The sequence below is a fragment of the Pholis gunnellus genome (assembly GCF_910591455.1).
Source record: "Pholis gunnellus genome assembly, chromosome: 24".
Lineage (NCBI taxonomy): Eukaryota > Metazoa > Chordata > Actinopteri > Perciformes > Pholidae > Pholis > Pholis gunnellus.
In genome coordinates, this window is record NC_136551.1 from 3,613,779 (window position 1) to 3,624,507 (window position 10,729).

The 10,729-nt window shown below is 47.6% G+C and overlaps 1 protein-coding gene across 1 annotated transcript; it reads right to left on the reverse strand.

Annotated features, from left to right (window-relative positions):
• Positions 1 to 732: 732 nt before the first annotated feature.
• On the reverse strand, positions 733 to 1,924 carry tceanc (transcription elongation factor A N-terminal and central domain containing). Its single transcript, XM_079185783.1, is given in 3 exon segments — positions 733 to 892; positions 895 to 1,740; positions 1,877 to 1,924. Coding segments are annotated over 2 exon segments (990 nt in total). The 5' UTR covers positions 1,736 to 1,740; positions 1,877 to 1,924; the 3' UTR covers positions 733 to 743.
• Positions 1,925 to 10,729: the final 8,805 nt, after the last annotated feature.

A 10,729-nucleotide genomic window follows, 5' to 3' on the forward strand; every position in this document is an offset into this window, starting at 1 on the left:
GCCCACTGTTTTCTCAGGTCACATGCTCTCCACATGAATGGGATGCAGGAAGCTAGGCGCAGGTTTTCTTCTCCTCCTTCTAACAAGGCGTTTAAACATTCACAGCAATCTTGGCAAAAAGAATACACGTTCTTCTCATACATTAAGTGAGGTCAAAGGTCATTTCTCTGACCAGTAAATGTTGCGCGAGAAAGCAGTTAGCTACTGGAAGTATAGATTTGCTGGAGGAGACAGGAAACGATTAAGCGGGAAGAAGATGACGAGAGCTACTTCTTTTAAAGTGGTTTCAGTCTGCAGCTGCATCAGGCAGTGACTCGTCTTTTTCAGCCCGTGGCAGAAAGGCAGCGAAGGGCTTCTAGTGACGGATTAACTGGTGAATGCACATGCAAAATAAAGGATGCATCCTAAAAAAATGTCTTGTTTAAACGGCAAGTATGCGCTCCATCCCGCGAGAATGCTCTGTCCCTTGTTTCCCCACCTCATTCCTCTGACATTCCTCCTGTTTCAGTGTTACAGAAGATGCTTGAAGCATGTAAGATGCTGCAGAAAAACGTCTTCTGTCTCATTTTTTGTTGTTTACGCACTCGGTATTGAAGAGACAAGAATAGGAACCACAAAGCCTCGAGAACAATGTTTTTAACTCCATTCGCAATGACACAAAACAGCAGAATTGATATGATGAAATTGGCAACAACAGCAGTTTATGTCATGTTAATAAGTAATAATGGTTCTGATACTTGTATCTAGAGGCAGACCCAGCCGCTGTGGTACCACTGCTGCCCACACCCGCTGCAGGTCACAAAGGTCATGGCGTCCTCGTCAGGGCCGCCCTGCCTCACCCACGCGGGTAAGAACAGGGCACCCCTGGACACCTGCGTCACGCTACAGTCTGACCCCCGCATCTCTTGCAGCGGATCTTCTGCGTCCGCGTCCCTTCCGTCCCCCGAGGAAGCTGCCTCTCGCTCACGCCCCGGGACGAGTACTCCTCCCGGAGCTGCCGGAGCTCTGCGCTGGCCATCTCCTCTGCAGACATCCGGGCGAAGGCCTCGGGCGACAGCGAGCCGCTCAGGAGGCCCCGGCGTAGATGCCGGTTTCGGGGATTCCTCAAGTTGGCCACCTTGCTCCTCACGCACGCTTTGTATTTGATGGATTTGTGGAGCTCGTGGATGTGCCGCTCGATGTCAGCGGCCAGCTCTGCGGCCTTGTCCCCATCGGGAAGTTCGGGGCAGAGGGCGGCAAGAAGGAGCTGAACACATTTGGATCTTACAGATGAGAAACTACAGGATGCAGAGGGGCTCTCTGCAGGGAAAGACAGCTCTTGTTCCACTAGGGATGACGCTTCTTGTTGTGCACACTTCACTTTGCTGTCACATGTCTGTGCTGACTCAGCGCGGGAGCCCCCCTGCTCGGAGAGTCCTCCATCCTCGGCCTCGTCTGGCAGAGACACCCTCGGAGAGAGCTCAGGATCCTCGGTGCTTTTCACACCTCGGGCGTCTTTGCCGTACTGTCTCTTCCACTTGGACAACAAGCTCTTGGCTGTCCTCTTCACGCTGTCATCAGAGCAGCTTTTCAGGAGCCCGTGGAGACGTTTAACAACGTCTGTTGCTTCGAGCTGCTCGGCCGTGATGTGAGACTTGTCGAGGTCACCGAGGAGGGTCAAGACGTCCCCATAGCTTCTGTCTGCGTTGGATCTCTCTATCTGCACCGCACACTGGACCATCTCTTTTGCATCCATGGTGGCTGCAAGAAGAGAGATAAGACACTTAAAAAACAGTAAAAATGTGATCTAGACAATAAAGATCTCGAACCTAGCACACAAGCCTTTACAGTTTGCACCGTTCAACATTTAGAAATATTGCTTTCTGTGTTAGTTCACCTCCAATCCCTCAATCTACTCCACACAACCAGGAAGCCTGAACACGTCTCCACAAGGGAGCAGCCATGTTGGATCTATCTTGAAAACAGGAAGTTGCCTGAACTCACCTCTAGATGGTGCTGTCACCTCACAGAATTACACACTCATGAGGGTTTCTAATGAAGAAAAGAAATGAGCTTTGATGACACCTATTGTGATTACATTTGTGTTTTCTTTAAAGCATTTTGACCAAGACATCATATTTCTAAAGGATGCAGAGTTTTTCAATTGTGAGGCTGAGTGAAGGGAGTGAATCCTGTAATCCTCCTGGTGGTACTTTGAGACGTGTTAAATCTATTATTCTGTCACAATAACAGGGCCTAGCAGTTGTGCTGTGGTTTGTCTAAAATGCGCAGCAGGATTAGCTCTTTATGTGCGGATTTATTTGTGTGCATTTGGCTTTTCCGGTTATTGCTGTTTTCAGAAACCAGGCTTTGTGTGTTTCCACAACCCTTTTCAATACGCTGACAATAACAACAAAGCTGGATTAACATCTGTGTCAAGGCGTAGGGAGCAGCGAGGGTACGCATTCCTATTAATCTGTATGATTATGACTATTCCTGGATGGTTGTGTTGCCGTCAGAGGATTTGCAGACGCTACAGAATTGCATGTTGTGCTGCGTGCAGAAACCTGCAGTCCTCACATACCAACAGGCAAACAGTCTGCAGACAAGGATTCTGAAGAAGAGTGGACGGTGTCGCATAACAAGATGAGGCCAGCCTCCTCGGCTGTTGTGCAATTATATGTTATGAGGGGAGAAGATGAATGAGCGTGTGGGATAATTCATGGTTGTGGAGCTTACAGACAAGGAAATGTTTCCGTGCGTCAAAACCACGACAGTGGAGAGACTAGTTCGTGGTTCAAATGTCCTCAGAGCCAGTTTGATATAATCACACACTCGAGAGTGACGTGTGTGGGTGAAAATATAGAAAACTCTGGGTGTTTGAAAAGTTGTATCTTCACATCTGTCGCGACGGATTTGATGGATTTGACAAGAAGAGCTGGAGTCCTATGGCATGGCTCCACTGGCTGCCTTTGTGTCCATGAATCTGCGCTTTTATATCATTAATTCACATTTAATAGCAGCGACCATAAATCAAAGTTCACCCCCTGTCGCGTTATATTTTATTATTCAGACATAAATAGCTCCATGACACATGAATAGCTTAGCAGGGTGCCATTATGTAACCTGAGGTATGACATCACCCTCTTAATCTCATATTTAAAATGTGCTCTCAAGATTGATGCAGCGGGGGCCAATAGCGGTGGAGGGCCCCCAAGGGAGCGCTGATGCGGTGTCTCTCCCCGTGACAGCTTCGGGCTCTCACATCTTCAAACCGCAGCTTTTAAAAAAACAAACAAATGGGAAGCGGGAGCTTCCAGGAGGCTTTTAGCTGCATTAATGTTTAACTTTTGGTTTCCGAACGCAAGTGTGCCGGCTTTAGGAGCTTTCTGCCGGTGTAGCCGGTTAATGTGCAACGTTGGATGTGACAGTTTTTTGTTTGTGTTGTCGTCTTTTTTAGTGGACTGAGGGTCCCCTCAAAGTGTGTGTTGCTTCTATATGTGTGTGTGTGTGGAGATGGGTGGGGTCCAGCTGGGCCTCCAGTGAAGAGACACAAACAGAAACCTCTTTCTCAGTCGACACACTGCAGGCCCCCTTTGCCTTTTGTTTCTCCAAGCACACACGACTGGAATACCCTAAAGGACACACACACAAGGCTCCTCGGCTCTTATCAAGTCATTTGTTGTGTACTCTTGCACGCTCCTTCCTGGTCTGTGGGAGTGGAATTTTACCAGCAGGCCCCGGCTGTGGCGTCCATTCGTCAATGGGTGGCGCTCTCTGCACTGTGCTGATTTCACTGGAGGAGTGGAGTCCTGCTGTATCACATCCTGCTTTTGTTGTCTCCGCCTCTTGTGCAGACCACGCCACGCTTGATGGCGTGTTCGCATGAGCGCACACACACACACGTACACACACACACTCGCACACACACACTACCCCTTGAGGAGGAGGGCGGCCTCTCTTGTTAAAGTGATCAGTTTCTTCATGGGCAGACATTCATGACAACATCCCGAAAGACCCCCCTACAACCTGAAAACACCCCCAACGCACACAATTATACAGCACAAGTGTGTGTGTGTGTGTGTGTGTGTGCGTGTCATGCTGCATGAATGTGTGTGTGCGCATCAAGCAAAACAAGAGCATAAAAGATGGTCACAAAGTTGGTGAAATCACGAGCTGCCCCCATGTGAAGCGTTTGTGTCTCTCATTCTCCATCATATTTAATATTAATATAGCTGTACACAGACGATGGGGGGGGAGGTTAGAAAAGGGGGAGGGTTGTGTATTTTTTTTCTTTCTTTTTGCTGAGGGGAGGGAAGTCTTTTTTGGGAGAGAAGAAAACTTTCCCATCACTCTGAACGTTATGTCTTCATTTCCTCTTTCACTTCGGCATCAGAACAAACCAGTCAAGTTAAAGTTGGCCTTTGTTCTGTTTGCTAAATAAGATTTGCCTTCCATACAGTTTGAATCAGCCCACACCATCATCTGATTTAGCCCACACCATCATCTGATTGTATTTCTATAGATATAGAGACAGTTTAAAGGTTGTGGTTTTCATGCTGTGGGAGGAAAATCAACTTCTATTTTGCATCTGAGCTTAATGCTCTTGACAGGCGGTGTGTGCGGAGAGTTTGTGTGTGACAGGGTGGGGGGGGGGGGGGCTACTCCTCACCCTCTCACACACACACACACCCATCATGACCTTGAGGGTGATAACAGATGACTGAAGTGAACCTTTTTTTTTTCTCTCTTTGTGTTTCCTTTCTCTTTGTTTCACCACGGGGGTTCACTCCGCGTTGCCTGGCGCTCTGAAAGGTTCCTGCGTTTCTATTTTCGTGGTTGTAAACCAGACAAAGTGTCACAGTCTCTATCTTGTGCTTATTAACGGTCTCGCGCCGCCTCAGGCAGGAAATGAGACTCCCCGAACATGCGACCACAAACACTGTTATGTCTGTTCCAAGTTCATCATAATATTGTCCTTTTTCTCTGGTGAAGCTCTTGTCAGAGCCAGAAACAACAAGGAAGTGATATCAGCGTGTTTGTGGTTTTCAGCTGCAGCGGACTCAAATGCAGAATCACAAAGCCACACAAACGTTCATGCTGCCTCTGGCGTGTCCTTGTGACGTGATGCAACTCTTTATTTTCAACCGACAAGCTCTGCGAAGGCCTTACCCCGAAAGCAGTGACCTGGATTCTAAAAAGAAAATATGAGTATTGATTTGAACGCTCTGCTCCCTCTCATGACTTTGCTCTGAAGGACGTGGCGAACCAATCCTCCGTGGTTACAGCCTTGAAACTCCCTCTCCCGCACACACACACACACACACACACAAACTAGACACATGCTCGGCCTTATGGGGAATCCGCCACCGCCACCCCGGGGTTACAAATAACCACATCCTCCCACGACGCTCGCAGTTGTGCAGCTTCTAACGTTACAGTGGAGGGGCGAGGCTCCACGAGCAGACCGTGCACAGGTGGCACCGAATAACTCCAAACAAGAGTCCTTCCAAGGTGAGAGTTAGTTCGATGTGATCCCCGTAACGCAAGCATTTATGGGTGAAATAGATGTATCATTACAGGCTAATCTGAAGCCTGAACCCGAGCTTCAGGTGACGTGGGCCGATCACTGCATTCGTACCCTTAATCCACTAAATGTCGGGCTGAAATGGATTCAGACAGAAGTTCACTCCTCATCATAAAGAGCTGTGACCTCACAGTTAAATCTATGCGGATGACAAAGTTCAAACAGGTGTGTTTAAGTACCTTATAGATAAGAGCTCAAAGTGCTTTTGTCTCACAGGGCGGGCGGTGCCTTGTGTGTGAACGAGCACTGTACCAGAAGGCTTTTTGTCTATTGTGACCATATCTTCTCTCAGATATGAAGCAGAAGACAGATATCATATCTTTGACTACATTTCTCTGAGATGATTATGTTGCTGCTGAACATGAGAACGAGCTTTGGAAGGATTAAGAGCATCTCTGCACAATACAACGATCAAACTAGCACGTCGAGAATGTATTTTATTTTCCAAAAACAGAAAGGACAGTGACGGCACGTACTGTCCTTTTTATATTTTTAGCCTGTAATCTCCCCCTTCTCTCCCCCTCACTTCTCTGGTCATTTCCGTTGGGTGATTGAGTCTGAATTCCAGATATCCCACAGTTAAGATTCATGCTGCAGTGTGTGTGGACGGGACACTTCTTTACCTCTCCCACCGTTCATTCTTCTCTCCTACTCTTTTCTTTTCTATCATCTTCTCTCTCTCTCTCCTTCATTTCCTGCTCTTCACCTTCCTCTCCTCTCTCTCTCCTCTGCCCTGCAGATTTACATTCCTCCGACATCCTCCATTTCTCCTCTCGGCGCCCGGTCCTCTGCTTGCAGCCGTCTGATGGATGCCTTATAGGAGGACCGAAATAGTGTCTGAAAAGTGAGAAAGAGTGTGGGATGACACACACACGCATTTACTGTATGCATGTGTTTGTGCGCTCGCTCAGTCATGTGGCGGAGAGCAGGAGTCCCCCCCCCCCCCCCCCCCCCCGCTCTCTCTTCTTCACTCTAACGTAATCAATAGAGACGCACGCTGTACACAAACGCACACTGTTTGGTTTGAGCCACGAGATGAGGAAGCTGCGAACAGATTGGGTGTCAAAAAAAAGGTGCGATCACACCTACAGTTCTTCGTAGATCTAAAATAAAAACACTGAATAATTCCATCAACATATAAGCAACGCAGGGTTTAAAGCGAGACTATGTTGAGTGGAGAGAAGAAATAACTCAATCTTCCTGAAGCGGAAAAAGTGCATCTTCCTTTTAATTAAAGGGAGAAAAGGCCAGAGTTCAAGCAAAACTCTCCAAACACGCTCGGTATGAACACACACCCACACACACACACACACACACACAACTGGACATCACACACATTTGATGACAGGCTGTCTGAGAGCTGCTGCTCTCCTGCAGTCCTGGTGCTTCTGCAAATAGTTAACCTCTGAACCGCTCAACATGTGGAATCTGTGACAGACGGTCACTGAACCTCCTCCCTTTCTGCCAGCTGAAACTCCACTGAGAGGATGAAAGCTGCTCTCACAATTAGGTTTGGAATGATGAAACGCATCTGAAGACTCAGTGCAGGTCATGCTCTGTTCATTCCCCTCGGCTTTGAACTACAGTCCTTTGTTACTCGGTCGATTTGAGGTAAACCCCAGCGCTGCATCTCACTTCCTCGCTTTCAGCCAGCATGTAGCACTTGTCTCAGTCCAAAAGGGGAAGTTTAAAGTAAGAAAAACACACACAGACAATGTGCTGGTACACAGCTTAGAGGAAGTAACACTTAACAGGAAGCTGGTGAGCCGTAGTGTTGTCTAGTATCAGGGCTCAGCAGCTTGTTTTACTCAAACTCAGGTGCGGAGAGTCTTGGGTTCATTGTGTGCGCTCTGATGCCGACAGTCGGTGAAACACAGCAGCTGTTACCAGAGGTGGAAGACGGGAAATGTTTCACTCCACGCTGGTGCAGTGGTTCACAATCTCGCCCTCGCTACCTCAACGCGGTTACACAACAGCGAACATGTGAAAGTGAAAAAAGGGCAGGAGGCAGAATAAAAAGAGGGGAAAGATAGAGGAGAGAGAGAGAGAGAGAAGGGGAGGAGGGACATAGATGATGTCATGCATTTCATAGATCAAGTCAGCAGGGAAAACACACTTACGTCACACTTTTTCTTCTTCTCTTTCTCTCATTCTTTTAGGTCAGATGCCGAAACAATGAGCGAACAGCTACGACGCACACCTTCAACTTCAGCAGATGTTCAGCAAGCTGGCCTTATTTGGCATCCTAGGAAAGACAAAAAAGGAAGGAAGGAGGTGAGGGCCAAAATTCCACATGAGGTTTTTATCAAAGCAAGACTGATGTGGAGTCAGCTGCCCCTTGTCGGTTTAACAATATCTGGAGGCTCTCGGGTCAGCCATTTTGAGGCCTGAAGTCTCTACTTTATAAACAAAGACGTGCTTCTGAACCTCCGATTGCTTGATGCAAGGAACGATTTGGAGCAAAAGACACACGTCCAAAGTCGTCCTGGAGCTCGAGTAGAGGTTTCTTTATCTGCCACCTCACAGCACAAACAGTTCATTTTTGACACATAAAGACACATTCAGCCGCTCACATCTGACAAAACAACCAACAGGAAACAGAACAGACACCTCCTTGTCTGCTCTCCGCTCGCCGTTTTCAGAAATAGTCGCCCCCGCCGTTATCAAGCCTGGGTCACACTTCCTGTCTTTCTGGTGCTCGAATTCGCGCAAGGGATTCTGGGAAAGGGCTGGAGGTACAGGAGCCCCCCCCCCCCTCTGCTTTCTCCGCCCACCTCTGCTGGCAGCAGGAAGTCAGCGCTCCCACTTCCTCCTTGGAGAGCAAATGCAGAAGTGGAGATGGTTTGGGTCGGAGGAAGGTCGCTCTCAGTTCTCTATCTGAACCTCTTCGTGGTCCTCTTCATCGCTGTTATCAGTGTTCACAAATACACAAATACTCTGAACCGCAGATAAAACAATCCAGTTTGTTCTTCTTTTGTGAAACACACACACATTTTGTAACGTGATACACACAGAGTTAGTCAAAGCGTGACCTATGACCTTTGCAGTGCTGCTGCAATGTTTCACAGCAAAACATACTTTCAGAATGCAGTGCCGATAAGATGCAAGGGACTGCTGTCGAACTGCTGAGCAACCGAGTGCTGTGAAACAGGAAGTCAACAGAAGAGAAGAGAAGATGAGCCTCGGTTCACTCGGTTCACTGAAAAACTGTAACTCCCATGATGCACTGAACTCCAGAGAATAAAAACGATAAAACAGACGCAAAGTATCCGAAGTGGTGCACAGGACTTTAACTTCTCAGTCTCTCTTTTTGTCATTTATCAAACCCTCTTTATGTCTTCAACAACACAGAAGCATTGAAACGACACCTTTTCTTTCTGTTTTATGATATATAACAAAGCAGTAATATATCCAGTGATATAACAGATATATCCAGTGATCACTTCGTCTTCATATAAGGAAGAAATACGGTTAAATGCTGAAGGAGAACAGAGGTTATACCGCTGGGTGACTGCTGTCGTCGCCTTAATAAACACACCATTCCTCCCACATTCCTGAATCAATGGCTGCTCTTTGTACCAAAAACAGTGGCTCTTCAGCTCAGGGACGTGTGATGGAGTTTAAAAAAAAAAAAAAACACTTGATGTGGTCACATATTGTCCATGTAATGGGGAGGTTATCTGACTGGTTTCAGTGAAACAGAGGAAGGGCCGGCCCACATTCTTTCGAGCTGACCTCATGCTTGGAAACCATTATACCTGCCCCCAAAAAACAAAAAGAGGGGACGTGAATCCACGAACCAGCTGAGACTCAGAGGGATTATGTGTTGCAACACATACTTTCTCTAATTATTGCTCCACGTTTTTTGTCCACATTTTCACATTCAGAGTTATGAGAAGAATGAACGGAGTGAAAAAATGCACGAGCAGTTCCGCCTTTCTGCAAACTGGGAGGAAGATAAACACATATTTAACATTGCTTGGAGTTTCTGGGGCCTAAGTGAAGAAGAAACTGTTTATTTCTCACTTGCGTCCTCTTTCCCGTCCCCTGAAAGACGCCATTACTGTTATCACAGCTTCGATTAGCAGAGATGAGGGGGCCAGATTGGGAAAGGCCTGCACAGAAAATGGGAGCATGCTCATTCGTTTCCAAATATGGTTGCATGCTGGCACTTGGCAAGAAGCTGAAAATGAGGTAAGAGCGACAGATTTGAGGCTGTGTGTGTGTTCCACGCGGACGTCCCAGGAGGAAAAAGGCTTGTTTCTGGACGCCCACGCTGGGAAAACAAGCCAACGGACCCCTGAGCCCAGGTGGAGTCCCAAAGCGGTGACAGTTCAAACTATGAAAAGTCTACGCTCGGTGCGCCTGTCATCTTCTTTTTCCAGTCACAAAGATGCCTTCACGCACATTCTTCTGTCAGTCCAGGAAGTCTCGTGCATATTCATTTTTCTTCCTCTTACTTTACCTGCCACAGTCAATTCGTCAGCCGTGTATGTGCACACACAACAAAGGCTGCTAATGAGCAGGAATGCCCACAGATCAGTGGAACAGCACGACAGCAGTCGCCGCGGGGGGGGGCTCCCTCTTATTGGTCGGCCGTTGTTCGCAACTAACGGCGCCCCCGTAATCAGACAATGGCAGGCCTGGCCACGGGTGTGTTAACAGCGTACAGTGAGAGGGAAAAGAACAGCGGGTTTGGAGGGGTGAGTCCATTCAGCTGCCACAAGATGAAACTTTCTCTCGAGGACCGGCCTAAAAATGCAGTTTCCAAGAGTTACGCCGAATGGGGACGCACAAAACCATATTTTAATGTAGGCAAAATAAGTCATTCTGCTAAAATCATGCAAACATATCCAGAGGTTTAGAGCAGCATGCTGGAAAATGGGCTTCACGTTCACCGTGACCAGAAGAATCCATTAAACAATTTACTGCCGTAATGCCCCAGCTGTATAACAAACAACGGTGTTACTTTCCACATATTTATAAATTCTGGGCATCTGCGCGAAGTGCCTCACAGGGGTCCGTAAAAACACAATCGGCATTCATAGCATCCCAAACATCCAGAGATGTAGACGTCTCTCTTCGTGTAATAACATAAATGGAACAGAAGCGGGTACAGTAATTCCCATCTGCTGCAGCGGCTCGGCCTAATGTCTGAGGAAT